This window comes from Panthera leo, chromosome A2 (assembly GCF_018350215.1).
Source record: "Panthera leo isolate Ple1 chromosome A2, P.leo_Ple1_pat1.1, whole genome shotgun sequence".
NCBI classification, from domain to species: Eukaryota; Metazoa; Chordata; class Mammalia; order Carnivora; family Felidae; genus Panthera; species Panthera leo.
Genome location: NC_056680.1, coordinates 10,163,225 through 10,191,203, shown reverse-complemented (window position 1 = coordinate 10,191,203; position 27,979 = coordinate 10,163,225). Strand labels below are relative to the sequence as shown.

The window sequence follows — 27,979 nt, the reverse complement described above, 5'->3', positions numbered from 1 at the left end:
CTGGGGGCGGAGGGGTGGGGAGGGTGGAGAGGGCTATTCCCGCCCTGCCAGGGGGAGGGAGTCATGGGGGACCAGGCCAGCTCCCCGGGAGCCCCCTTCCTGGTGGGGCAGCTGGGGTTCTGAGTGGCCGCTGCCCGTTGCCAGGAGCAGAGAGAGAGGTCACTGTCACCCCAGGCTTCCTGCGGGCACGAGATGGGATGGCTGAGCTGGGGAGATGGGGTGGTCGGAGAGGCCCCTGGAGGCCGGAGCGGGCAGCGGGAGGAGGCCAGGAGCTGAGGAGCCGCCCTAGGAGGGAGGGAGAGGGAGCGGCCTGCCTTCCTGCCTGCTTGCCGGAGAGCTCTGGTGCGCAGAGCTCTGGGGCGGCGGGTGCAGCCGGCAGCAGGCTATGGGGGCCTGGAGCCCCAAGCTGAGTGGGTAAGAAAAGGGGGGCGAGAGTGTCCCTGGTGGGGGAGGGGGGCTTGGAAGGATGGGGCCGTGGCTACCTCAGTCTCTCTGTCCCATGTTCTTGACTCTCAGCCCCATCGGTCTGTCCCTGTCCGTCTTACCATCTGTTCATCCGCCCTTCCCACCTGGCCAGCAGGCCGTTCTGCCCTCTCAGCCCTCACCACCAGGGCATCCAGGGATGGGTGGTGCTGGGTCCGCCTTGAGGCCTTTGGGGCAGGGACGTGGAGCTGGCAGGAACGGCACCGTGGGGCATCCGGGCGGCTGTGGTCGGGGGTAGGGCCAGGGTGACCCAGTAACAGGTCTCTGAGGTTGCAGTGTGGGGGACAGGGACTGTAGGGACAGAGACGTGGCCTTGGGGAAAAGGACAACGCGGTGGGGAGAGATGTGCGCCTGGCGGCAGAGGTGGGGCTGTGAGCATCAAACGTGGGACTGGACCAAAGGTGACCTGGTGATCTGATCGTCAGGAAAGGGCAGTGAGGGCAGGTGGGGCCCTGGGGTCAGAAATGGGTCAGTGGGCATCGGACGGAGCCAGAGGCCAGGAATTGGCCGTGGCGTAAAAACGGGAGGTGGGTGCCAGCGGTGGATCTGTGAGGCCCAGAGGTGGGGACCCGGACCCGGAGGAAGGCTGGAGCCGGAGGAACCGGGGTGGACAGAGCAGGCGGGGAGCAAGAGACGGGCTGATGGGGCAGAGGAGGAGAAAGGGTCAGGAATGGGGCAGTCGTGGTCACCTGGAGTTGCCACGGGCAGCGAGTCGACGGGACAATGCCAGTGGCCTCAAATGGGTCCCGACGATCTGAGGCGGAGCCACCCGCCGGGCTCAGCTTGACGACGGCCGGCCGTTGCGCTCCCGGCCGGCCTCACCGTGCCCTCCTCTCCTCTCCCCAGCCCCACCCCCGGCACCTGACATGAGTCTCTGCGGGCCCCTCAACCTGAGCCTGGCAGGCGAGGCGACCGTGTGTGCGGAGCCCGGGGCCCCCAACGCGTCGGCCGGGCCGCCGGCCGGACGGGCGGGCGCCTCGCCGGCGCTGCCCATCTTCTCCATGACGCTGGGCGCCGTGTCCAACGTGCTGGCGCTGGCGCTGCTGGCGCAGGCCGCGGGCCGCCTGCGGCGCCGCCGCTCGGCTGCCACCTTCCTGCTGTTCGTCGCCAGCCTTCTGGCCACCGACCTGGCGGGCCACGTCATCCCCGGAGCCCTGGTGCTGCGCCTGTACGCGGCGGGCCGCTCGCCGGCCGGCGGCGCCTGCCACTTCCTGGGCGGCTGCATGGTGTTCTTCGGCCTGTGCCCGCTGCTGCTGGGCTGCGGCATGGCCGTGGAGCGCTGCGTGGGCGTCACGCGGCCGCTCCTGCACGCGGCGCGCGTCTCGGCGGCCCGCGCGCGCCTGGCGCTGGCCGCGCTGGCCGCCGTGGCTTTGGCGGTGGCGCTGCTGCCGCTGGCGCGAGTGGGCCGCTACGAGCTGCAGTACCCGGGCACGTGGTGCTTCATCGGCCTGGGCCCGGCGGGCGGCTGGCGCCAGGCGCTGCTCCCCGGCCTCTTCGCCGGCCTCGGTCTGGCCGCTCTGCTCGCGGCGCTCGTGTGCAACACGCTCAGCGGCCTGGCCTTGCTGCGCGCCCGCTGGCGCCGCCGCTCTCGACGGCGTCCTCCGGCGAGTGGCCCCGACAGCCGCCGTCGCTGGGGGGCGCGCGCGCCCCGCTCGGCCTCCGCCTCGTCCGCCTCGTCCGTAGCTTCGGCCGCCGGCGGCTCCCCGGGCCGCGGCTCGGCGCGCAGAGCCCGCGCTCACGATGTGGAGATGGTGGGCCAGCTCGTGGGCATCATGGCGGTGTCGTGCATCTGCTGGAGCCCGCTGCTGGTGAGGGGCGCACACGCCCCTCCGGCCGGGCTCCTTCCTGTCCCCTCCCCCCATCCCTCCCACCCTTTTCCCTCCTAGGATCCCTGGGTTCTCTCTGCGTTCTCCAACCGCGGTCCCACCCCCTCGAGGCTCCACCTGTCACGCAGCCCGCCCTTTGGTCCCTCCCTCGCACCTCCCACCCCTCCACCCAGTCCCCTTGTCTTTCTCCTGCCTGGGGTCTTTGCAGTTCACCCTACCCACTCGAGCCTCCTCCCCAGCCCCCTTCCGTCACCACGCCGCCCCGTTTCTCTCCCCCTTCGGTCCCCTGTCTTTCGGGATACCTGGGACTTCTCTCCTTTTTTTTGCTCGAGCCGCCACTCGCTGAAGGCCTTTGCTTCCGCCACACCTTCTCCCTCCTTCCGGAGCTCCTTCCCACCGGGACTCCCATTTACCCTCCCGGTGAGCCTCTGCTCCTCTTCACAGCCCCCTTACTTTCCAGCCACGCTTCATCCATCCCAGCCCCACCCTGGGCCAGCCCCCTTCTCTCACACCTGCCCCACTGCTCACACCGGCTTCTCCCGCAGGTGTTAGTGGCGCTGGCTGTCGGGGGCTGGGGCTCCGGCTCCGGCTCCCTGCAGCGGCCGCTGTTTTTGGCTGTGCGCCTCGCTTCGTGGAACCAGATCCTGGACCCCTGGGTGTACATCCTGCTGCGCCAGGCCGTGCTGCGCCAACTGCTTCGCCTCCTGCCCCCGAGGGCCGGCGCCAAGGGCAGCCCTGCGGGGCTGGGCCTAACCAAGAGCGCCTGGGAGGCCAGCTCGCTGCGCAGCTCCAGGCACAGTAGCCTCAGCCACCTCTAGGCGCGCAAACAGCCCCAGCGGCTGAGTCAGACCATCCCGGCCGGGCCCAGGTGGGTCCGCAGCGCTGAGCCCTCGGGGGAATAAAGCCATGTTGCGGACGTGCGCAGGGCCTGTGTCCGGTCGGGGCTGCAGCGCCCCTGTGACCGCGCGGGGGTGACAGAGGCGCCGCATGAACCTTCGGGGTGTGCAGTTCTGGGACTTGCCAGGCAGAGGCGCAGACACGCCAGACGCGGAGTCTGGCCAGACACGCCAGATGCCGGAGCATGCGCAGAAAGCCACGGCCGCAGCCCGAGGGCCCGGGCTCCCGTCTGGAGCAGAGCGGCTGGCCGATCCAGCCGATCCAGAGCCGCCAGGGGCGCTTTTTGCTCCTGCCACCGCCTGGACTGACCCCAGCAACAATTCTCTCATTGTGACCCTGAGCTCCCCCAACACATCCTCAAGGCCCTACCCCCAATCCACGCCCCATCAGGGCCTCCAAACTCCAAAGTCCCTAAACACAGCTCCGAGCCATGTCCGTCCCATCCCGGCCAACGCACGATCCCCACTATAATAGCCCAGAGTCCCCACCTTCCCTTAACCCTCATCAAGCGAGCCCCATGCAAACTCAGGGCATCTCCCCGTCACTCTTTATGCCCTGGCCACCCATCGGATCTGCCCCCCACAACTCTCCCCCACTCCCCCGCCCCTTGCCAACATCACTGCACACATTAGGAGCCAGAGGATGCGTGGGTGGGGCAAACCCCAAAGGCCTTTTTAAAAACTACTAAGAGCTTGGGCAGGGCAGGGGCAGGGGCAGGGGCAGGGGAGAGGGCTAGCAGCCCCCGGCCACGAAGTCGAAGTCCCGGAAGGCTGCCTGCTCAGTGGCCGTGAGGGGCCGCGCGTCGCGGGGCGGGCTCAGCGTGGGGGCCTCCCCTGTGAATTCCTCATCGAAGTTGCTGACGTCCGTGCGGCCTGACAGCGTGGGCACGAAGGGAGGTGGCAAGCGCCGGGCCAGCAGAGTGTCCCAGCCCAGTGTCTGCAGGGGCGGAGGAGAGACAGAAGTCAGCAGGAGAGGCTGGGGAGCAGACTGCCCGAGCGACCAGCCCCTGTGCCCTGACCAGCCCTGCATCTGGGGGATTGACATAAGGAGTCATAAGATAGAGGGATAAAATGTGATCCTTACTGGCAGCCCAGTAAGGGTCACGGTGTGAGAGCATGGGGAGCCCGGGGGTGGGGGAGGGGAAGCCTGGGTTCACACACAGGGCAGTGGTCTGCACCATGCTGGCCTGGAGCAGATGTGCGTGTGGGAGGGTCAGTGGGGGGGGGGGGGGGGGGACGGAGGTGACAATGTTGGAGGTGAAGTGACTAGGTCTTGGTAGGGGAGAAATGACTAGGCCCTGGGGGACGGGGTGACCAGGTTGACCAGGTCTCTGGTGGGGGGGGGCGGGTGGCCAGGCACTTGGGGGGACCTTACCCGAAAGAAGGGCTGCTTTTTCACATCCTCTGCGTCCCTCTCGCTGGACCCCAACCTCCGCTCTGGATTCCTCCGCAGCAGCTGGGGGGAGGAGAGGTGTCAGTCCTCCCCGGCCCGGCCCCAGAGCCCCTCCCCAGGCCCAAGTCGGGGGCTCCTCACCCTGCGCATGATGCCAATGGCTTCGGCCGACAGGAAGCGTGGGTAGCGAACCTCATCATTGACTATGCTGTCAAATACCTCCTCCTCGTCGTCCCCTGGGAACGGGGACTGGGGACAGGGAGAGCCAGGGTGAATTAGGCCCCTCCTCTGGCCACTCCCCTCCCAGCCCCACCTGAGCCGTCCACTCCCAGCTACTTCTGGGGCCTGACTGATGTGGGAAGGTAAGTACCCCATTTTAGAGACGCAGAAATTGAGGCTAGGGAGGCAAAGCCAGCTGCCCCCATCACACAGCACATGGAGGCACAGTATGATTCCCCAATGGCCCTCCCCCGCTCCCCCCTCCCCCTCTCCCCCTTCCCCCGCTCCTCCCCCTTCCCCGTTCCCCCCCCCCCCCCCCAGGCATAAGCAGTTCCCAGTGTGATCCCAGGGTCAGGCAGGGTGGGAGCAGCCTGGGGCCTCACCTCTCCAACCAGCATCTCGTAGAGCAGCACACCCAGCCCCCACCAGTCCACAGCCCTCGTGTAAGATGTGTCTGTCAGCACCTCAGGTGCCAGGAACTCCGGGGTCCCACAAAATGTGCTGGTCCGGTCCCCATAGCCCATCCCTGGGGGCAGTAGGGCCATGTGAGGTTTCGGGTGCGGGTCCCCCAGCTACGGGTGGGGGTCCCAGCGGTAGCCCAGCCCAGCCCAGCATGGGGTGGCCTAGCCAGTCAGCCCCACCCCAGCGTTAGGGTTGGGGGCGGCCCAGGTGGGGTTGGGGACTCCATTCCCTCCCCACTCTGTCTAATCCCCAAAGGCCAGCCCTTCAAATCCCAGCCCCGCCCCTCACCCTCCTTGCAGAGGCCAAAGTCTGCGATCTTGACATAGCCCTCGGTGTCCAGGAGCAAATTGTCCAACTTCAGGTCCCTGTGATGGGTTGGGGGGATGTAAAGAGGGATGAGTGGGGGTCCGGGCCCTGCCTGAAGCCTGAGGGCCCCCCGTGGGCAGAGCGTGTGTACAGGAGCACACGCACACACAGGCACACACCTGTAGACGATCTTGTGTTCGTGCAGGAACTGCAGGCCCAGCACCACACAGGCCGAATAAAAGCTGCAGAGAGAAGCTCGTGTGACGGGGCCAGGCCTCCCGGCAAGGAAGGCAGGCCACGGAAACCTGGCTCTCACGTCCCCCAAAGCCCCCCAGCTCCCCAGAACTCCAGGAGGTTGGGGGAAGAAGGCAGGGGCCAAAGGGTGGAGGGTAGGAAGAGGGCCGCCACAGCCTCTCTGGCGGCGGGGCGCGCGGGGCGGGGGCGGGGGGCTCACACAGCGCGGGGCTCAGAGAACACGTCACTGTGGATGTGCAGCATCAGATCCCCGCCGGCTGAGTACTCCATCACGAAGCACACGTGCTCTGGCGTCTGGAAACAGCCGAACAGGTTCACCAGGAAGGGATGTGCTGCTCTGGTCACCGCCGCCAAGATCCGCTTCTCGCACATCAGGCTGGGCAGGGTTGCAGGCAGGGGTCAGAGACCACAGCAGTCCCCCACCCCCAGGCCCCACACTCCCCGGAGTCCTCAGCCATCACCTATTTGCTGGGGGCCTCGAATGGCTGTGCAACCTGAGGCAAGTTGCTTAGTATTTCTGAACCTCAGCGGCTAAACAAGCACCCAGAATCCATCTATCATCCTAGTAACAGCGCCCCCGCCCCCGCCCCGCCAGACATCCCTTTAGGGAACAGCCAGGGTGGGCTAATTGGAGCACCCCATTTTCCTGGCCAGGAATTGGTTCGGGAATGGTCGAGCCAAGCTAGTGGGGCTCAACCTCAGGATTTCTGCTGGAATTATTAAGGAAGAAGGGCTAAAACTGATAGATGAACCTTAAATTGCTGTGGTAGGGGGCTCTCTCTGCCCCCAGTGAAATGACTGCAGGCAAAGCCCACAAAGAGGAAAGAGGACAGCGAGACGTCATCTGAGCAACTGGATACAGCCATGCCTGAAGGCAACACACCCCTACACTTTTCTGATCCAGAGCAATAAATTCCTCTTTTGCTTAAGGCTGTCTGAGTTGGGTTCCTGATTAACAAAAAAAAAATGTCAGGAAGATTAGGGACAATCAGGGTCTCTCTTGGGCATTTTTACAGGGGAGGCAGATACTGTATAGAATGCTCTAGATGCATCCCCTCACTTAATCTACCTGACAACCCTGCAAGAAAGGCACCATTACCCCCCTTTTATACATGGGGAGGCTGGGGATCAGAAGAGCAAAGTGACTTCCCCCAGGCCTCTAAGCAAATTGGTGGCAGAGGTGGGATTTGGACCCAGGGCCCTAACCCCAAAGCAGGGGCAGTGTAATGGTGCCATTTAAGAGTACAGTCTTCAAGGGTGCTTGGGTGACTCAGTCACTTAAGCATCTGACTCTTGATTTCTGCTCAGGTCATGATCTCATGGTCGTGAGATCGAGCCTCGCATTGGGCCTTCACACTGAGTGGGGAGCCTGCTTGGAATTCCCCTCTTTCTCTCCCAATCTCTCCCAAAATAAAGAAACAAACATTTAAAAAAAAAAAAAAAAAAAAAAAGGAGTGCAGGCTTAAGAGTCCGAGTCCCTAGGTTTGAATCCCCGACCTGCTGCTTACTGGCTTTGTGACTTTGGGCAACTTGCTCGACCTCTCTGTGTTATCGGCAGAAGGGGAACGGTAGTATTTGCCGCATAGGACTGTCATGAGTTACTGGACATAAAGCGCACAGTGGGCACTTTCTAAGAGTTGGTAACATCTCAAGTGCTGGCTTAGTAATAAGTGGCTGTTATAAATCACTGTCACAGCAGCTCCAAAGAGGGGACTGCTCTGTCTCCCACTTCCCAGAAGAAGAGACCAAGGTTCTCAGAGGGCCCCAGCTGGTTCCCCACCTCTCCACCTCATCTCGGGCCACAATGTCGCCTTTCTTCAAAGCCTTGATGGCGAACAGCTCCCCGCTGGGCCGGAACTCAGAGAGCAGCACCTGGAACCACAGTGGGCAGCGAGGACCTTCGTGGCCAGCCCGGGAAGCCCCAGTTCCCTCAACTCCTTGCCCCCTGCCTCACCTTCCCAAAGTGACCCCGGCCCAGCACCGCCAGGAATTTGAAATCCTCGAGGGTCAGGGGTGACCTCCTCAGAGGGCTGTGGAGAGAAGACAGTGGTGGGGACAAGGACGGCAGGCAGGGGTGGCAGGTGGGGAGTGGGGGAGGGGTGTCACCTGCACAGGGCGGGGCCTGGGGTCTCCTGGGTGTCCGAAGGCAGCTCGGGAGTGGTGGTAGTTTCCTGGATCGGGGAGCTCTGCAGCAGAGACAGGGGGTCAGAGGCACCCCATGATATAACTGCACTCTAGTCACCTCTCTGACGTCGCCTCTCCTCCCGCTCGGCCCCATGCTCACTCCCCTCCTGCCACGCTGTCCTGTGCACACAGCAGCTCAAGTCCTTTGCCCAGACTATTCCCTCCCACCCAGGGTGAGGAGTCCTCTCTTCCCCACCAGCATCTGCACAGCTCCTCCCTTGCCTCCGGGCATCTATCGGGATGTCACCTTCGCAGATGGTCAGCTGGTCAGCATATCAGACAACTCACAGAACCCCCCTCCCCGAGACACACATACTCCCCGTCCCCTTTCGCTGCTTTTCTTCATGCTGTAAATACATTTTATCATTTTGCCTACTTATTGCCTTGATGGGTATGTGCCCTGGGAGCCACTTAATTCTTTACCCCACGTGTGCATGGAACTTTGGAAAGAGTCAAGATCAATACTGCAAACAGGAACATGTTACTACCGGTTCATCATCCTCCACTGCAGACACGGCTGTAAAAATCCCATCAGCACGGACAGGTGTGTGGCGGGAAACACCGGCCTCTCGTGCCCCAGCCCCCCTCCCCGGAACCAGCCACCATGAAGGATTTCCCGAGTGGCTTTCTAGATAGATTTTCTACAAGCAAACGTTGACGGTAGAGGCTCCATTTTCCTGGCTCCCACGACTGACAATATCCTAAGCCGGACGTCCCTACCGGACAACCCGTCTCAGAAGCTATTCTACGCCACCGCGCATATGTCACAGCCACGTACTATTCCCACCTGTCACTTATTTAGCACTGGCTCCTACGAACGGACTCTGACGTTTTCACTTCTGCCCACACAAAGCTGCCACGGTGAACTTCCGGGAGGCGCACACGTGTGCACGTCCAGGATTGGAACTCCCGGGTCGAGACGATGTCCCATTTTTAGCTCAGCCAGCTATGCCCTCCCGAGATGCAACAATTTGCGAGCCTCCCGCTGACTGCCTGCTCCCCCGCCTCCTGCCCAGCATTTGGTGGTATGAAACTTTCAGATTTTGTTTTGCCAAACTCATCTCATGGTGCCTGTCATTATATTATTATTATAAATATAATCCAGAAGCATATGTTATTCTTCTTTTTTTTAGGCGAGGTGTAAAATGCACTCAAGGGAGCCAGCTCGTACACACACGTGTCCACCTGGGTGCGTGGCACCCAGACCGGGGGTGGGTAAAACATGTCTTGTACCATCTGTGAGCTAAGAATAGCTTTGACATGTTTAAAGGGTGGGGGGGGGGGGGAATCAAAAGGAGAGTGACATTTTGTGATCTGTGGAAGTGATATGACATTCAAGCTTCAGTGTCCGTCAGCGAGGTTGTGCCAGGATCCAGCCACGGCCGTTGGTGTATGGATGTATCATGTGTGGCTGCTTTCTGCAATGGCCCTTTATGGAAAAACTGTGCTGATCTCTGCCCTAGATTAAGACCCACAACATCGCCATGACCCTGACGGGCTCCCTTGTATCTCCCTCCTATCAATAACCGCCTCCCCGCCGCAACCAGAGAAAACCGCTATCTTGACTTCTGTCCTAGACTTGAGTCTTAAACGTGCTTGGTTTACAGGCCAGTGCACAGAGCACAGCAAGGCGAAGCAACTTGCTGTGGGTCACACAGCTAATAAATAGCAGAGCAGGGACAAGGACCCAGGTGGCCTGGCTCCTGAGCTCATGTTTTTATTCAGGAATAGAGAGTGGGACCCTGCTTCTAGAAGAGATGTGTGACCCAGGGAAGTTCCCGGTGGTCTCTGGGCCTTGAGCTGGGAATGAGGCCCGGAGGAGGAATCTTTGAAGCTGCCTAAGCCAGGCCCAGGGGGAAATGAGTGGGACACTCACCAGGCTCGATGGGCTGGAAGGAGGGCCCAGAGGACTCTTCTGGGGCAAACTATCCAAGTCAGCCCCAAGGTTCAGCTTCTCCACAGATATATCGCTGTAGAACACGGGAGGAGGGTTTGTCTGGGACCCAGCACCCTGCCAAGCAACCAGGGACAGCCTAGACCCCAGGGACCTCCCTCCTTACCCTGTGGACCGGGCCTCGGGTCCCGGAGAGGCCCCAGGGCTGAAGGTACCCGTGGCCGTGGCATTGGGAATGAGCCTTCGAAGCAGCCGCACCCAGGTGGCAACATCGATGTTCATCTGCCTAGCGCGCTGAAATGTTTTCCCTGGAGGGATGGGGGCAGGCGTCACCCTTCACGATACTCCCGGGACCCCTGGCCTCTCCTCTGCCTTGCTCACCCCCTCCTCACCTTGTTGCTTGGAGAAAATTTTCTTCTGCCTTCGGAGCCGGGGTATCCTCTCAATGACAGGGTTGCGGAAGGTAACCTGGGGAGAGGGGCCAGTGGGTGAGAATCTGCCCCCACCTCTAGGCACAGGGGAAGCCCTTAGGAGAGGAGGTGTGCACACCCATATGTTTTGGGGGTTCTGATCACTGCGGCCCCACATCCAAACACAGAGTATTAAGAAGTTATAAGGTACCAAGGGGCTAAAAAAAACAATCCATGGCCTGGCAGGGCTACCTCCTGAAACCCCATCTTGGAAAGGCAAGAAGCAGGCAACCAAACCCTCCTCCAGGGGTGCAGAGGGGGGGTCTGACCCAACGAGACGCACACTCAGCTCCAGCAAGGTCCTACATCCTCGAGTGTCCTGATTCCCCAAGTGTGGCCCCGGACCAGCAGCATCACCTGGGGAATCTGCCGGCAATGCAGATTCCTGGGCCCCACCTGGACCCACTGAATCAGAAACACGGGGGAGGGGCCCAGCAGTCCGTGTTTCAACAAGCTCTCCAGGGGATGCCGGTGCCACCCATGTGGGGGAGCCGCCGGTCTGGTGCCATTCTCCCCACTCTGGTTGCATCCTCTAGCAAGGCGCTAAAAGTCACAGAACTGTGTGACCTTATGCGTGTCCGATATGGTCACCACTAGCCATGAAGGGCTATTTAAATTCAGGAAAAATTTAAAGTAACATTAAAACTTGAGGTCCCTGGTCCGGCTAGCCACACTTCACGTGGCTGGCGGCTGCTGTGTTGGACGGGGCTCGGATACAGCATTTCCATCTACCACACAATGCGACTATTGTAGGCTCATAGACCACAGAACTGTAGAAAGTTCTATCGGCTGGTGCTTTTGGGGAGGCAGAGAAACAAAACAGAACGCTATAAGTAGACCTCGAGGGCGAGCAGGACTGCTTCAGAATTCGCACCCCCGCTACCCACCCAGCCACCCGCTGGGTTTTGGCCGGTCTCCCGAACGGAAGAACAATTTCACTGCCCTGCCGCTCGAGTCAGCCCTGGTCCCTGCTCTTTTCCGCCAGCGGTCCTCGATTATGAGATCACGTCAGAATTCCCACACCGAGGCACGGATTCCCACACACGCAGGGCACACGTATATGTGTCAGGGGCAAAGCACTTTTGAGGAAGTTTTTGGCTGAATGAGAGGGCCAGGGGCTTTCCTACTCGGTGCCTCTGTTTTCTCCCCGCTCAGATGTGACTAAGGAGGATCACTTCTGAACTGGGTTGAAGTGGGTCTGCGTGAGGATTAACAAGTTAAAGCCGGCAAAGCACTTAGGACAGGGTGTGGCTCACACCACGAGGGGTCAGCTAGGAATGTCATTTATTAGACCGCGGGCCCTCACCCAGGGGACACTGGCAATGTCTGGAGACATCTTTGATTGTCACAACTGGGGGTGGGGGTGGGTGCTGGCTTCCTGTGGGTGCAAACCAGGGGGGCTGCTCAACACCCGACCGCGCAAACCGAGAAGGATCCGGCCCACTGGGGCGCACTTGGCCACAGCACCAAGGGTGGGGTACCCCAACTGAGACCCTAACCCTAACAGCACTGCAGAAGGGCTTTCTCTCTAGTCTGCCGTGGCTCTGATAGCAATCTCCTTGACACATCACCAGGTTTTTCTTTTCTTTTCGGGCTTGGCAAAATTTTGCAATTTTTTTTTTTTTGGTCAATCTTTTCCCCTCAGAACAAAACCAACCCCAGCTTACGTTGTGTCACTGATGTCACTATTACATACACTTTTCTATCAAGGTTCAGAGATGAATCCCAAACATCTCTTCCCTTCTGGACAATGGGAGCATGTGGGAAAGTAGTTTCTCGTGCTCAGGGGTCGGGCTGTACCTCGGCCACCAGGCAGCCCTGGGGTTCCATGTCCAGCTGCACTTCATGCCTCTCGTTGTCCAAGAAATCCTCCAACTTCAGGAATTTGAGGGCACACAGGCCCCGTTGGTCCCGCCAGAACACAGCCAACTCCAGTTCCCGGGCCTCAATTGAGGGAGAGGAATTGAGCCGTCACTTGGGGTGCCTGAGGTCCAGAACCCTCCTCCTCCAGACCCTGCCGTCCCCCCCACCTAGCTCACCCTTTCCAGCTCCAGGGTGAAGCTCTGGTCCCAGGCGTTGGGGCCACATGGCTTCCAGGAGGTCTGCCCCACCACTGTGTTATCCAGCTTGAGCACAGTGCTAACCTCGCCTGGAATGAGGGGTGGGGGAGGGGGTCAGAAAATGTTTGGGGTGTGTGTAGGGGGGATCATATCTCCTATCCTAGTAAAGAAATCTTTCCTCCCCCCATCATGTTCACCGTGCTATCGTGACAAAGCTTTATGGTTCTGCCTTTCACGTTAAGGCGTTTAATATACTTCCAGTTGATGTCTGTGTATGGTGTGAGGTAGGGACCCAAATTCGCTTTTACTCTATATGCAACTTCCAGCAATATACTCCTGAGAATTCACCCTAAAAAAATGCACGCAGTTTACATTGGGAAATGCACATATATAACGCTTATATTGGCCCCAGACTAGAAATATCTATCTATTCACAGAATTAACATATAAACTATAGTATAGTCTTATCAGCTGATATTCAACTCTTACTATTTTTTACTTTAAAAAGTCGCAGCAGTTTGTTACGGCTCAGTCTAAGACAACAGGCTATTAAACAGGAGTTAAAATGAATGAATAGGGGCGCCTGGGTGGCTCAGTCGGTTGAGCGTCCGACTTCGGCTCAGGTCACGATCTCATGGTTCGTGAGTTCGGGCCCCGCGTTGGGCTCTGGGCTGATGGCTCGGAGCCTGGAGCCTGCTTCCGATTCTGTGTCTCCCTCTCTCTCTGCCCCTCCCCCGTTCATGCTCTGTCTCTCTCTGTCCCAAAAATAAATAAACGTTAAAAAAAAATTAAAAAAAAAAATGAATGAATAAACTATAGCTTCATGCTATGATATGGCTAAGTCTCCCAAACAAAGTTAAATGGAAGAAGCCATTACCATGGAATACGTTCTGTATGATTCTGCGTATGTAAAGTTCAAACACCAGGCAAGGTTAAACTATGTTGTTTTGAGATGTGTACATAGGTGCTAAAACTACAAAGAAAAGCAGGGAAATGATAACCACACGTCAGGAGAGTAGCTACCTCTGGACAGAGGAAGGGGCTAGAATGGGAGGGGAGAGGGAAGGGGGGTTTCCAGAGAGTTCTATTGCTTGACCTGACCTGGGTGGTGGTATCATGGGTGTTTGCTCCATTATTCTTCTTCTTTTGTACCTACTTTCTTGGATGCCTTTTTTTTTTTTTAACTGGGGTAAAATTCACATAACATTTACCGCTGTAATCACTTTGAAGCGTTCCGTTCACACTGTTGTGCGACTACCAACCACCATCCATCTCCAGAACGTTTTTCGTCTCCCTCCACTGAAACTCTGTCCCCGTGAAACAACAACTCTCTGCTCTCCCCTCCCGCCCAGCCACTGGCAACCACCCTTCTTTCGTTTCCGCGACCTGGACTAGTCTCGACACCTCAGAGAAGTGGAATCGTACAGAACGTATCTTTTTGTGACGGGCTTGTTTCACTTAGCTTAACGTCCTCAGGTTCGTCGATGCTGTAGCCCGTGTCAGTATCGAGGCTGCCTTTTGGGGGTGGAATACCGCCCCGCGGCACATACACAGCGCATTCCGCTCATCCGTCAGCGGACACCTGTGTCGCTTCTACAACTTGGCCGTCGGGAATAATGCCGCCGTGGACATGAGCGTCCACAGATCAACTCTTTGGGGTGTGTGCTCAGAAGAGGGGTTGCCGGTCACACGGTAATGCCATGTTTAATTTTTTGAGGACCTGCCATCCTGCTTTCCACGGAGCCTGCAGCACTTTGCGGTCCCAACGGTAGTGAGCGAGGGGTCCGGTCTCTCCACATCCTCCCCAGCACTTGTATTTTCTTTTTTTTTCTTAGAACAATATCCACCCTAATGAACGTAGCGTACTAGTTCTAGGGGCGCCTGGGGGGCTCAGTCGGTTGAGAGTCTGACTTTGGCTCAGGTCATGATCTCACAGCTCATGGGGTCGAGCCCCGCGTCGGGCTCTGTGCTGACAGCTCAGAGCCTGGAGCCTGCTTCGGATTCTGTGTCTCCCTCTCTCTCTGCCCCTCCCATGCTCATGCTCTGTCTCCTTCTCAAAATAAGTAAATAAAGTGTTACAAGCATGTGACATCCCAGGATCCCCGCCCCATCTCATCCCTCCAAGGCTCAGTGCCCACTCACTGGTGTTCTCGGCTTCCACTTTGAGGCTGGCCCGGCCACTGAGGCTTCCGCTTCGGCTGTAAAGGCCCCGGGCTGGGCGGCTCAGGAAGGTGGTGCGGCTGTCAGGGGTGCCAGGCACCCCCACCGAGGGTGAGGAGCTCCAGGGGACGGTCTCTGGAAGGTTCCTGCAGCCTACCACACGCACCTCCAGGGTCCCTGAGGGAGGGCAGGCTCAGGGGGCACCCATATCTGGCACAGGCCAAAGGCGAAGTGGGCATATCCAGAAATGGCCAGCACACAGGTGGAAGTCGGTGAGGGACAACCGGGGCGGGGGGGAGGGGCAGGAGGTCTGATGCAGGGATGCCCACAAGTGAGAAATATGGGAGAAGGGGCAGGGCTGAGGCTGGGGTAGGCCAGGCTGGGGAGGGGCTCTGGATGCTGGGGGTTATCGACAGAAGATGGGTTTAGGGCACGGGCCAATGAGGCAATGGGAGCCAGACTGGACTAGGGCATCGAGGGTAGGACTCAGGGAGCTGACCAGAGGTCCCAGAAGGGGTCAGGGGTCTAGGGTAGGGCTGATCTAAGGGGGAAGTAACCGCTGAGGGGTCTAGGGAGGGAGGAGCTAGCTGGCCTTGCAGGGTGGGGGCAGACTCAGGGCTGAGGGTTCTGAGAATGAGGGGTTGCGAGACTTGGGCTGGGGGGCTATGGCTGGAGGGAAAAACAGGGCCGGGTAAGAAGGGGTAGTGATGGGGACATGGTGGGCATGGGGGCAAGAGTCCAGAATCAGAAGACAAGCTGGGCCCGGAAGTCCACTGCATAGAGCTGTGGGGCCTAGGGAAGTGGGGACCCGGGCTACAGAGCTGTGATGCATGGACAATGAAGTAGGATGGGGTACAGGCGTGGGGAAAGCGGAGATCTAGGTTGAGGGTCTCAGGGCTTGGGGAGAGGTCGAGGATACAGAGCCACGGTGGCGGGGTCTGGGTGGGGGAGGTCTGGACCCACCTGTGAGTGGCGCGGGCTTGCACAGGGTGTTGTAGTGCGTGGGAGGGAAGGGCCCCGTCAGGAGGGCACTGAAGGCTGCGGACGAGGCCGCAGCAAGCTCCTCGCGCAGCAGACGCCCCTTCGGATGGTCCGCGGGCAACTCCCCGAGGCGCCGCTCGAGAGCCTCCCGCAGCAGCCCCAGCTTCTGGTTGGACTCGGTCAGCTTCTCCTGGGCCTGTAATGGGAGGGACAGAGTGGGGCTAGGGGTGGGGCCTCCCCAAGCCTAGGGGTGGGGCCTCCCCAAGCCTGGCTAAGTCTTACCTGGCCCTAGCCTTCAAACCACCTGGGTCCTACCCCTGGGCTCCGGGAAAACGAGGCCCCACCCCCGGCTGAGGCCCCACCCCTGGCCAAGGTCCCGCCCCTCGCTGAAGCCTCACCGCAGGAGGCCCTACGGGGTCAATTCCCGCCCCTTCGCTGGGGCCCTGCCCCCGCCAAAGTCCCGCCCCTCACCTCGCAGACCGCCTTGCGGTCCGGGGCCTTGGCGGCGCTGAGCAGGCGTAGCACGTTCTTGGCACCCTCGGCCACCGCGTGCTCCACTCGGAAGTGGTGCCTCAGCTCCTCAATGCGCAGCTCCACGGACCCCAGGTCTGCACTCCCTGTGGGCGTGGGACGCCGGGTGGTGAGGCCAGCCTAGGACCCAGGTCCGACCACCCCAGCCCCCGATGCGCAGGTGTCCGCAGGAACGGGCACTGGCCACAGACACACCACCACCAAGATGCGTCAGGTTTTTCCCAAGCAAGGGGTGACGGTGCCACAGTCGCGCTGTCACCTGCAGGCAGTCAGACTTCCACCCAAATGCAATCACTCTTTCATCCAAACATGGTCACCCACAGGCACCATCCCAGGGACAGAGTTAGGCTGTCATACAGGAACAGTCATGTACACAGGGACACGATCAACAAAGGCTTAAAGGACAGACGTGTTGACAGGGTCCCACTGCATCCCAGGGACGGTCACAGGGACACTGTGGCCATTTAGATAGCCAGAAGGAGATAATCACACAGGCCCAGGGACACTTAAAAAAAAAAAAAAAAAGTAACTTTTACTAACTGCCTTCGAAGGGCGGCAGTTTGCCCACACCTATCAAAATTGCAAATGTAATGGCCCTTTGATCCAGCAAACCCAGTTCAGGAACTTTATCCCATAGAAACACCTCTGCACTTGACATGCGTACATCGTTACTCACTGAAGCCTTCTTTCTAAGAGCAAAAGATCGGAAATAACCCCGTTTCTTCCAGTAGGAGTCTGGGTAAACGAATGTGACCATCCACGTGGTGAAATACAATGCAGTTGGGAGAGCAAGGGCACTGTCGCACAGACATCGCCACACTGTCACTCACAGGGGAACAGTGGCATTATTGCTTTGTCACCAGCGTAGGCACACGGTCACCCACAGGCAGAGAACACACTCTCACAAAGATTCAGCCACACCACCACACAGGGATATTGTCACAGGGCAGAGAGACATGATCACAAGACACAAACATTCTCACGGGACACATTTACACTGTGGCAAAACCCCTGGGGCCCCCTAACTCCAGCCCAGGGAGAACCATAATCACACTGCCACATGGGTAAGGCACAGGGACAGCAAAGAAATGCCATCACACTGTCACACAGGCAGGACAGCATCACCAATACCCACAGGCACAAATGTTGCAGGGAAACAGACTGGGTATCAAGTCGTAGGGACACAGCCATGGCCCAATAAAGGACGGTCACAGTTACCCAATGGCACAGGGACAGGCACAAGAAGGACACACTGTCACCAGAGGCACAAGACCACACTCTCCATGGGTGTAGGTTCCAAGGACAGTCCCACTATCTTGTATATTGACCCAGACTCAGACCCTGGCACTCAGAGAGAGTCATGCTATCACTCACAGGCACTCACTTAGACACCAACCACACAGACACAGCAGTCACAGGCACACTGTCTGACAAACACAGCCGCACTCTTGCCCCCAGGCCTGCTGTCACACATGTCCAGATAGTCACCAGGGCTTTTACACTTACAGGGACAAGATCGTACCATTACCCGAGGCTACAATACCACCCAGAGGCACAGGGACATGACCATACCATCATTCACTGTCACCGAGAGCCCATGTAGGTATTCCCAGTACAGACGAGCAATCACACTAACCCCTCCCCTACCTCAAAGACACACACACGACACCCACACTCTGTCATCTGAGTTATCTATTCACATTGCTATGGACTGGATGTTTCTGTTCCCCTGAAATTCATATATTGAAACCCTACCCCGGGTGCCTGGGCGCCTCAGTTGATTGAGCAACCAACTCTTGGTTTTGACTCAGGTCGTCATCTTACAGTTTCATGGGTTCAAGCCTCACATCAGGCTCTGTGCTGGCGGTGTGGAGCCTGCTTGGGATTCTCTTTCTCCCTCTCTCTCTGTTCCTTCCCCACTCAAGCTGCCTCTGTCTTTCATAAAAATGAAAGGAAGGAAGGAAGAAAAAGGGAAAGGGAGAGAGAGGAGAAAGAAAAGAAAAGAAAAGGAAAGAAAAGAGAAAGAAAGAAAGAAAGAAAGAAAGAAAGAAAGAAAGAAAGAAAAAGAAAGAAAGAAAGAAAGAAAGAAAGAAAGAAAGAAAGAAAGAAAGAAAGAAAGAAACCTAGCCCCTAATGTGATGGTATTATGTGTTAGGAGGTGGGGCCTTTGGGAAGTGATTAGGTCATGAGGACGGAGCCCTCGTGAATGGAAGCAGTGGCCTCTTAAGAGAGGCCCTCAGAGAGCTCCTCCACCCCTCCACCACGGAAGGACACACACAGCAGGAAAGGGAGCTGTCTGTGAACCCAGAAGAGGGCTCTCACGAGACACTCTGATCCTGGACTTTTGGGCCTCCAGGACTGTGAGCAACAGATCTCTGTTGTTTGTGAGGCACCTAGTCTACGGCTAACACTGTTACACAGGGGACACACAAACTGTTCATGGCTACCGGGACACACACACGGCCCCCGGTCCCCACAACGTCACATTAATACTGACACACATCAGTGGCGCAGACCCAGCTACCACCTTGCACACATCAAGACCCTGCCACAAATTCAGGTTGGCAGAGTCAGCTCAAGTCACCCCCGGGCATTCACACACAGACCCATTCGCGGACACAGACACACACTGTGGACACCCCAGTGCTACACAGCGGGGGCCAACGGGACGAGGCGGCCACCCGGTCCGGGGGTCCGCCATTTCTTTTCACGAAGGGCCAGAGAGTCCGTCTTTTCAGCTCTGCGGAGCACACAGCCTCTGTTGCCACCGCTCAGCTCTGCTCCTGCGGAGCGAAAGCAGCCTCACAAGATAGTAAATGAATGCACATGGCTGTGTGTCAGTAAAACTTTATTTACAAAAATAAAACGGCAGTGGCAGATTTAGTCCTCGGGCTGTAGTCTGCTAATACCTGGTCTAGGGCAGACCCTACATAGGACAAAATGGGAAACCGGCCCAGAGACGGTCAGGAATGGGTTCCGGTCATACCGTGAGTGACCCACAGCCACCTCCCTGCCTCAGAAAGGGTCCCCTGACGGGGCCGGGAGCTGAGCTCTTGCAAGGTGGGATGCGGGCTAGTCTGCCTCGGGGCGAGGGGCTCACCTTGGGCATCGTCGGGGGCTGCCTGGCTCTCCAGCTGGCCCGCCCGGCGAAGCTGCATACGGATGATGTCGATCTTGGTCTTGCTGTCCTGCAGCATCTGCTGGGCCGTCAGCAGCAGCTTCCGGTCCTGGAGGTGGGGATGGGCTGTAAGGGGAAGGCTGGGCAAGCGGGGGTCTGCCCACGGGCCCTCCGTGCACCCCGTGCGGGCCGTGGTGACTGTGTCACAGAGGCGATGTGTGGACAGCACGCGCATCCACGCATTCCCAGGAGGAGAGGGGAGATGTGGCCCGTGGCGTCTGAATCCTGGCTCTGCGCCCCCAACACACGTAACTGCTGGCAAGCCACTCAGCCTCCCCGGGCCTGTTTCCTCCCCTGCAGGGAGGGGAGTAGTGACCACCACTGGGCTGAGGACTGAAGGAGCCCATCTGTGTGTGGGGCTCAGGGCCGCACCTGGCGTCAGGAGGCACCGTATTGGAGTCAGCTGTCACCATGGCAGACACGTGGGTGAGTGTTCCCTGAGGCGGGCGTAGCCCTGACTGTAGCCACATGGGTGAGTCCAAGGGTCGCTGGGTGGGTGTGTTTGACAGGCTGCAGTAAGGGGACTCCAGGGACACCAGGACTGAGTGTGGGTGTGACACCTCCAATCTGTGTGACACCTCCAGTCTCTGGGTGTGAATTTAATGGTCTGTGGGTGTGTCCAAGGCGCCCTGTTGGCCTGTGCGTGTGTCCTTGGGGATTATGTGATGGTGTAGGTCTCTACGTCTAGAGGTGGCCGTGGTGGGCATCCTCCACGGGTCTCCAAGTCTCATTACGGCTGCGTCTCTAGATGTTATGGCAGCGTCGTGTGCCCAAGTGTTGACATGACTCTGTGTGTCTCCAGGTGTTAGCACCTAAGTATTGACCTAACCATGTGTGTACGTTTCAGAGATGCCACCAGCAGTGACACCACCAGATGTGGACATCCCTCGAGTCTCTGGCGTGACTGAGTGTGGGGCACAGCCTCTGCCGTGTGTCTGACATCTCAGACGGTCATCCTGTTTCTCAGATGCCCCCTACAAGCTGCTCACACCGCAGTCCTGCCTCCAAGTCCCCCATCAGTCCCTCTTTCCCCAACCCAGAGGGTCCCAGCCTCCCATGGGGCAGACAGACGTAGGTGGCACGGCGGTTCCCACCCCCCAGCCTGGGATCAGCTCACCGGTGTGCACGCACGTGGGGGTTGTGCACACGCACGTGGGGTGTGCACATGCATGCTGCCCCTACCTTGGTGCTGCCGTTGCTGTATGTCTGGATCATGTTTTCTGCCCCCTGCTTCACCTTCAGCTCAATGGCCAGCTGCTTCTCCAGGCCGGCCACACGGCTCAGGTTGGTGGCCGAGCAGGCCTGGCTACCTGCACCAGGAGACTGAGGGGCATCTAAGAGGTGGGGGGGGGGGGGGGGGGGGGAGGACAAAGTCACAACAGCCCTCACCTCCATCTGCCTAAAAGGCTTTGCCCAGCTGAGAGGATCCACCCTTTGCCCAGCCTGGGTTCTGCCCCCAAGGCCAGGGGAAAGAGGAAAAGGGGGCCAGGGCCCAGAAGGTCCCTCCACTCCAGCCCGCCCAGGGAAACCCCCTCGGCACTGGGACAAGACCGGTGTGAACGAGCATGGGCAAACGTCCACGTGTACATAAGTCCTTGGTGTTGGTGTAACTATATACAGAAGCCCCCCACTTCTCACGCAGCTGTGTGAGAGCCTGTGGGCTCAGGTGTGGTTATGTCTGTGCCCACAGGGTGTTGGCATGACTGAGTATGCGTCTCCTTACGTGCTCCCGTACCTAGGCGAAACGCCAGGCGTGAGGTCTGGGTGCTGGGGTGACCCAATGCACGTGTTTCTAACTGTTGGCCCAACGGTGCGTTCAGATCTCCAGCGGGTGTGTCTGCACTGGCTCTATCTGCCTGTGGGTACAGTCAGACCCGTGTGTCCCTAGATGCCGGCATGGCTCTATGTGAGTCCCGGAGGGTGGTGTAACTTGGGAGTGGGGGTGGGGGAATTTCGGTGCAGATGCGACCGTAGGAGACGCCGGGTGTTAGATGAACTATCTCCGCGCACTGCCATGACAACGTCGGTCCCCAGCCGCTGACAGGCCGAGGCGGTGTACGGGTGTCGGGGGAGTCTGCAGGCCTGGTCTGACTGTGCGTGTATGTCTCCAGCTGTGGACAGGACAATGTACGTCTGTAAGGGTTGGACAGCTGTGTGTGTCAATCTCTGGGGGTTGGTGTAACCATGTGCAAGAGGCTCTAGATACTGTCTGTGTGTGGCTGTGACTGTGTGTGTGCTTCTTTGGGCGGAGGTATGGAAGTTTCTGGGTGTTCACATGATAGTGCCTGGGTCCTTGGGTGTCATCTGGGTGCTGGTGTTGACTGTGTGTGAGGGTCTCTGGCTACTGATGTGATGTGGAAGGAGTCTTTGGCTGCAAGATAAAAAGTTCTGTAATGCCTTGCACGACAATGTGAATCTACTGTACGCTTAAAAATGATAACTTTTAGGGGCATCTGGGTGGCTCAATCGGTTAAGCGTCTGACTCTAGATTTCAGCTCAGGTCATGCTCTCACGGCTCATGGGTTCGAGCCCCGTGTTGGGATCTGCACTGTCCGCGCTGAGCCTGCTTGGGATCCTCTCCCTGCCTCTCTCTCAGCCCCTCCCCTACTCGCATGCTCTGTTTCTCTCTCAAAACAAATAATGCTTTTTTAAAAAACGATAAATTTTATGTTGTGTGTTTTTTGACCACAAATAAAAAATTTTTATTATTATTTTTTTAATTTTTTTTTTAACGTTTATTTATTTTTGAGACAGAGAGAGACAGAGAATGAACAGGGGAGGGTCAGAGAGAGAGGGAGACACAGAATCTGAAACAGGCTCCAGGCTCTGAGCAGTCAGCACAGAGCCCCACGCGGGGCTCGAACTCATGGACCGCGAGATCATGACCTGAGCCGAAGTCGGAGGCTTAGCCGACTGAGCCACCCAGGCGCCCCTATTTTGTTATTTTTTTATGTTTATTTTTGAGAGAGAGAGAGAGTGCGAGCAGGGGAGGGACAGAAAGACAGAGGGAGACACAGGATCCAAGCGGCTCCAGGCTCCCAGCTGTCTGCGCAGAGCCCCACGTGACCGCGGGGCTCCGACTCACGAACCGTGAGATCATGACCTCAGCCGAAGTCAAATGCCTAACTGACTGAGCCACCCAGGCGCCCCGAGAATTTTTTAAGAAACAAGAACTAAAGAAATTTTTTAAAGCATCTCTGGGTGTTGTCCGGATGTTGGTACAACTGTGTGAGTCTTCAGATATTCACGTGATCCCGTGTAGGTCGGGTGGCGGTGCGCCTGCGCAGGACCCTGCCCTGGGGGCCGGTTTCGGTGTTCGTTGGGATCCGAGGCCGAGGCCGGAGGCTGTCTCCCCGGGGCTCCGTGCACACCGGGCCAGCCTGGCTCTGGGAGACCCGGGGCGGGCCCCTGGCAGCGGAGGCCCCCCCCCCACCCCCCGCAGGCCCGCCCCCTCCGGAGAAGCCCCCAGCTCACCTCGGGCGGCGGCCGCAGGGTCGGGCAGCACCACGTGGGCGTGCAGCTCCTGCAGCTGCTGGTGCAGCAGGTCCAGGCGGCGCGAGGAGCCGCGCAGCAGCAGCTCCACGGGGCCCAGGCTGCGGCCCAGGTCGGTGGTGGCCCGCCGCAGGTTCTCGGCGCCCTCCTTCAGCTTCAGCTCCTTGCGGATCTCTTTCCGCAGCCGCTCCCGCTCCAGCTCCAGCTGCTGCTGCACCCCCGGGGCCGCCAGGTCCGCACCTGCCAGGCCCAGCTGCTCCAGCAGGGACCAGCTGCGCGGCTCGCTCTGCAGGAGACGGAGCGTGGTCAGTGGGGGGAGGGGGGGACCCCACCCCACGGTGCACGCCGCACGTGGCCAGTTGGGCCTGGGACTTCCGAGACCCGGCCTGCTCCGCATACTCTGAGCCCCCAAACTGGGAGGTGAGACAAGGCCCTGTCCCCACTTCCCGATTCCCCCAAACTGTGAGGTCCCAAGGGCAGGGCCTTCTTCCTTCTCTGTCCCCTCCGACTAGGGGACCCCATAAGTAAGTACAGTCTTATCTCCTTTCATCTATTCCTTATGCACCTGGATTCGGGAGCACAGGCCCCATTACCCCACCAGTGTGTTCCCCCCCAAACTCGAAGGTCCCCAGGTTCAGGCCCTACCTCCCACTGCCCCCCCACAAAACAAGGTCCTGAGGGCAGACCCCTTCACCCTTCTGCTGCCCCCCTAAACTAGGAGGTTCCAAGGGTAGACCCCAACTCCCCTCTGCTATCCCTAAAACTAGGTCCCCAGGGCAGGCCCCATCTTCCCTCTGCTGCTCCTCAAACAAGTATCAAGGGCAGGCCTCTACTGCCCCCCCCCCCAAAACAATGGCCTTGAGATCTGGAGAGCAGGCCCCTTTTCCTCTCTGCGATGCCCTCAAACTGGGAAGTGCCAAGGGCAGGCCTCCTCTTCCCTCCTTCCAAACGACATCCTGGGGACAAACCCCATCTTTCCCCTGCTGTGTCCTCAAACTGGGAGGTCCTGGGACAAGCCCTGTCTCCCTTCCTCTCGTCCTCTACACCTGGACCCCAAAGAGCAGCGCCCCGGCTCCTTCCTCCTCTATCGTGGCCTGGGAGCCTCAAAAAGCCCCACATATTTTCATCTTCAAAACAGAAAACTCCCAGGCCACGGACCCGTCTCCTCCTCTTGGTCCAAAATCAAGAGGTCCCAAGGGCAGGGCCTCCGGCCGGTGTCACTGGGATCCTCTTTGCCCCCCACCCCAACCCCAGCCCCCACCTCCAGCTCCTGGTCCAAAGGGGGATTGGCCTGCGCCATCCTGGGTCCGGGCTGAGGGCCCCGCCCTCTTCCTGAACCTCAGCCCTGCTAGGGCCTCCTGACCGCCACTTCCTCTTTCCTGCCAGCTCCCGGCATCCCCTGCGTGGGGCCAGCTCCGGGGCTCTGGGGCATGTAGAGGACCTTTTCCTCATCGCCTCCCCTAGGACTAAGCCTGCTTCTCAGGAGACAACCAGGGAGGGCCCTCGCTCTTTGTCCTAGGACTTGCTAAGGTGTGCACGCACCTCACGTGCCCATTAGTGTAGACATGGAGACCAGGCTCCAGGGGCCAACTCGGGTGTCTACACCCTCTCATATACCTACAGGAGTGTGCACGGAACACAGGCAGGCAAGTGTGTGCACACCCCTGTGCCTACCCCACGGACGCTGATGCGCACATGCCCGATATATGAGTGGTTCTATGGGCCAGCCCCCTTCCTGCAGATGCAGGCTGTCCCGACTTCCGGCTTCCTCTCAATTTGGTCACCAACTGCTGTGACCACAGCTAGGGCCCGGCCATGCCACCTCCCTGAAACCCACATCATGAGAAGCCAGTGCTGGAGCTCTGGGGTGACGGTACCCACAAACCGGCAGCCCACTGAAGGCCAAGTATGACTTAATAATAAGAGCAGTTATTACAAGCTCCACCTAGGTCAACTAATGTGAGTCCACGATGGGGGTGCTATTATCACCCCATTTTCAAGACAAGGAAACTGAGGCCTGGAGTGGTGACATAACTTGTCCCCAAGGTCCCACAGCCAGCAGGAGTAAGGGCTGGGATTTAAAACGGGAGTGCCCAGAATCGGATCACCAGCTAAGTGGCAGGCCTCGCAATACGTGAGAACCCTCACCGGGAGAACCCATTTCACAGATGAGCAAAGTCTTCCTTGGCTCCTAGCCAACCTGGAGGGCAGCTGCCCCCAGGGAGGGTTTATGCATGCCAAGAGTATCACTCTCGCCAGCCTACTCATCCCTCACATTAATCCTGAGGAAACTGAGGCTCAGAGAGATAACAGCAGCAGATCGGGCGGGGGGGGGGGGGGTTATCCCCACACACATCTCCAGGGGCGTCCGGCAACATCCAGAAACATTCTGGGTTGTCCCAGCTGGGGGTGGGGAGGGTGTGCTCCTGGCATCTACTGGGTTGAGACCAGGGAGCCTGTCCACATCCTTCCCTGCACAGGGCAGCCCCCACCTCAAAGAATGATTCAGCGCCAAACATCAATAGTGCTGAGACTGAGAAACCCTGGGTTAAAGGACACAGACTCACACCCTGGGCTGCTGACCATGTTCCCCAGTAAGGCTTTCCCAACAGCCCCACCTACAGAGCACAGGCTCATCTACACCTCTCCCTTTGGACAATGAATGCCCTTTTAGGCCCATTGTTTCTGGTGGCAAAACCACAGCTCAGAGAGGCAAAGGCAGCGGATCCAGGACATACAGTGAGAAAGTGACAGCGCTGGAATTTAAACCCAAGTTCACCTAATACTACCGGCTGGCTACCAGTCCCCGCCCACCACCCAGCCCCATCCCATCCCTAGCAGGCAGAGCAGGGTACTGCGAAGATCCAGGCCAGCTCAAATGGGGAAAGCCCAGGCACAGAGGAACAGAAGCTGAGGCCTGAGAGTACGCAGAGCAGGGAGGGAAGGAGGGAGGTCCAGCCTCCTGGGTTCTCTTCCCTTGGGTGACTCACTCCTACCCAGAGGGCAGAGGTTACCTGTGGGCCAGCAAGGCAAACCCATGAATCAGAAGCCTGGCCCAGCCTTGGAGAAGCCCTGCTCCCCCGCCTCCCACCAAGGCACAGGACACCCAGGTCCAGAGGGTCCACTTCCCAGAATCCTCCCTCCCTGCCCCGCCTTCCCAGAGCAGCCAGGGACCTAGACCCTCACATCCGGAGATTTCAATGCTTTGGGCGTTTCCGGAATCTGGACAGGACATCCGTTTGCCGGACACAGGACAGACAGGCATACGTTGGGACAGACAGAGTGACAGGGTGGCAGGCCCAAGCAGGCACAAGAAAGGGATGACCAGGAGGGGGTAAGAAACTGGGCAAGAGATGGCAGGGGGGACCACAGCACAGGCCCAGCCTCATTCCAGGACTCACAGCCTCCTCTCAGGTCGTGTTTGCTACATGCCAAGAGCATGCATGAGCCAGGGGGTTCCTACACAGCCCTCCCAGGGCTGCGGGTAGAGGCAGAAACCCCGGCCCACCCCGGCCCCAAGGTCTGACCTTATGTGATCGGCAACACCAGATACGCCCAGCTCCGCGGCAAGGCTGACAGGCCATCAGCAGGACTGGGGTGGGGGACAGGGGATCATGGGGGAGACACAGAGGGGATGGGGGCAGGTGCAGAAGGAGACGAAAACCCAGTTACACAGCAACCACAGGACAAAAGAGGGATTTTGAGGCACTAATGAGGGTGCCAGAGGCACAGGATGTGCCTCAGATTCTGAACCAAAGTCAGAAGTCACCCTGGCCTTGCTTGTCACAGATGTGGAAGGTGAGTCCAAGGCTGTGATATTCACAAGGTGGCACGTGGAGAACCTGGCTGGGTGGCAGGTTGGTGCCAATCTGTGTGTGTTTGCATGTGCGGGAGGGGTGACCCAGCCCTGCCACCCATACCCAGGTTGGGTTCTAGGTACAAGAGAATCCCCAGCCGGGGATAAGGTTCCACCCGGCAGCCTTGAGGGTGGCCGTGTGGATCCCCCATTCCTCAATCTAATGAGGTGACTCGGGCACTTCCGCCAACAGGTGCCAATCTGGGTGGCGTCGGGACCATCATAAAGCTCCGTCTGGAGGCGGGGGGCCGCCAGAGCTTTGTTGTGCTGGGGGAGGGGCACCGACAGAACGGCCTCCTCCCCTCCGGGCCACTGCGCCAGGCACCTGCCCCAGGTGGAGCCGCACCTGCCGGGAACTGAATGCTGGAGGGGGGGGGGGGGGGGGGGAAGGAGTGCCTAGTTGAGTGACGGGGGCGACAGGCACCGGAACGCACAGCCAGCCGCAGATGTTCGAACTAGAGCCTCCGCCGCGCCCCTTCTAATGCTCAGGGAGGGGAGGAGCTTAGGGGTGCGGCGGGGGCCTTCCGGACCTCCCCGCTCCCCTCGGTGCGTACCTTCACCTGCCGAAAGGGGGACCGTGCTGGTTCCACGGTGTCGTCCCAGGGAGGGGGCGCCGGGCCCTCGGGAGGCCCCCACCTTGGCCTCCCGGGCCCCGGGGAGCCCCGGCAACGCGCGGGCGGGGGGTCCCCGGCGCTGGCCGGCCGCCCGGCGGCTGCGGACGCAGGTGCGCCTACCTGCACGGCGTCGCTGGCCATGTCCTCGCGCCGCCCGCCAGGGGTCCCCGCGCGGAGGGAGGGGCAACAGGAGGAGCGCGCGTGCGCCCCGCGCGGGGCGGGGAAGGGGCGGGCGCGGCGCGAGCCCCCGCCGGCGCGCGGCCCGCTCCGGCCTGCTCCGCTCGGGCCCCGCCTGGCCAGGCCGCCGCGTCCGCGCGCCGCGCCCTCCGGCCCCAGCGGCCGCCGGGCCGGGTCACGTGACCGCCGAGGTCGGCGCCCGGGGAGGGGGCGGGGCCGAGGGGGCGCGGCTCCCGGCGGCCCCCGGGGCTGCGGGGTCTCGGCTGCAGGGCTGTCCCCGTTCCCGGCCGAATTCACCCCGTCTGCTCCCCCCGCCCTTGCCTCTTTCTGCATCCTTACCCTGCCCAGGTGTCCCCCATCTGAGCGCGCGGGAACCCGAAGAAAAGACTGAGCCACGTTAAGGCGGGGGTTGGCAGAGGCCTTTGGGCCTCCCGGGACCCCTCTAAACACAAAAACAATTCATCTCCCCCCTCGTTCGCAAGCTCGGGGCTCCTGGGAAGGACCATCCTTTGCCTGGAGATAATCTCTGGACAGATTTGGGT

The 27,979-nt window shown here is 59.4% G+C and overlaps 2 protein-coding genes across 4 annotated transcripts; one reads left to right on the top strand and one right to left on the bottom strand.

Annotated features, from left to right (window-relative positions):
• The first annotated feature begins 6 nt into the window (after positions 1-6).
• On the top strand, positions 7-3,793 carry PTGER1 (prostaglandin E receptor 1). Of its 2 annotated transcripts, XM_042928698.1 has the most exons (3): positions 7-414; positions 1,330-2,291; positions 2,855-3,793. In XM_042928698.1, the coding sequence occupies exons 2-3, from the start codon at positions 1,350-1,352 to the stop codon at positions 3,125-3,127; spliced, it is 1,215 nt and encodes a 404-aa protein (XP_042784632.1). In that variant the 5' UTR covers positions 7-414; positions 1,330-1,349; the 3' UTR covers positions 3,128-3,793. The 2 variants fall into 2 exon arrangements, with proteins under 2 accessions (XP_042784632.1, XP_042784633.1); XM_042928699.1 differs by lacking the exon at positions 7-414 and having other exon boundaries at positions 614-2,291.
• A 62-nt stretch (positions 3,794-3,855) lies between these two features.
• PKN1 (protein kinase N1) lies at positions 3,856-27,485 on the bottom strand. Of its 2 annotated transcripts, none has more exons than XM_042928680.1 (22): positions 27,381-27,485; positions 22,773-23,076; positions 20,481-20,632; positions 19,221-19,347; positions 16,061-16,206; positions 15,572-15,785; positions 14,591-14,785; positions 12,428-12,537; positions 12,189-12,332; positions 10,311-10,386; positions 10,085-10,226; positions 9,901-9,994; positions 7,947-8,026; positions 7,795-7,870; positions 7,621-7,712; positions 6,040-6,216; positions 5,765-5,827; positions 5,568-5,644; positions 5,201-5,343; positions 4,740-4,847; positions 4,581-4,661; positions 3,856-4,142 (listed from the first exon to the last, which is right to left on the bottom strand). In XM_042928680.1, exons 1-22 carry the CDS (start codon positions 27,399-27,401, stop codon positions 3,939-3,941), a joined length of 2,826 nt encoding a protein of 941 aa, XP_042784614.1. In that variant the 5' UTR covers positions 27,402-27,485; the 3' UTR covers positions 3,856-3,938. The 2 variants fall into 2 exon arrangements, with proteins under 2 accessions (XP_042784614.1, XP_042784613.1); XM_042928679.1 differs by lacking the exon at positions 27,381-27,485 and adding an exon at positions 24,052-24,144.
• Positions 27,486-27,979: the final 494 nt, after the last annotated feature.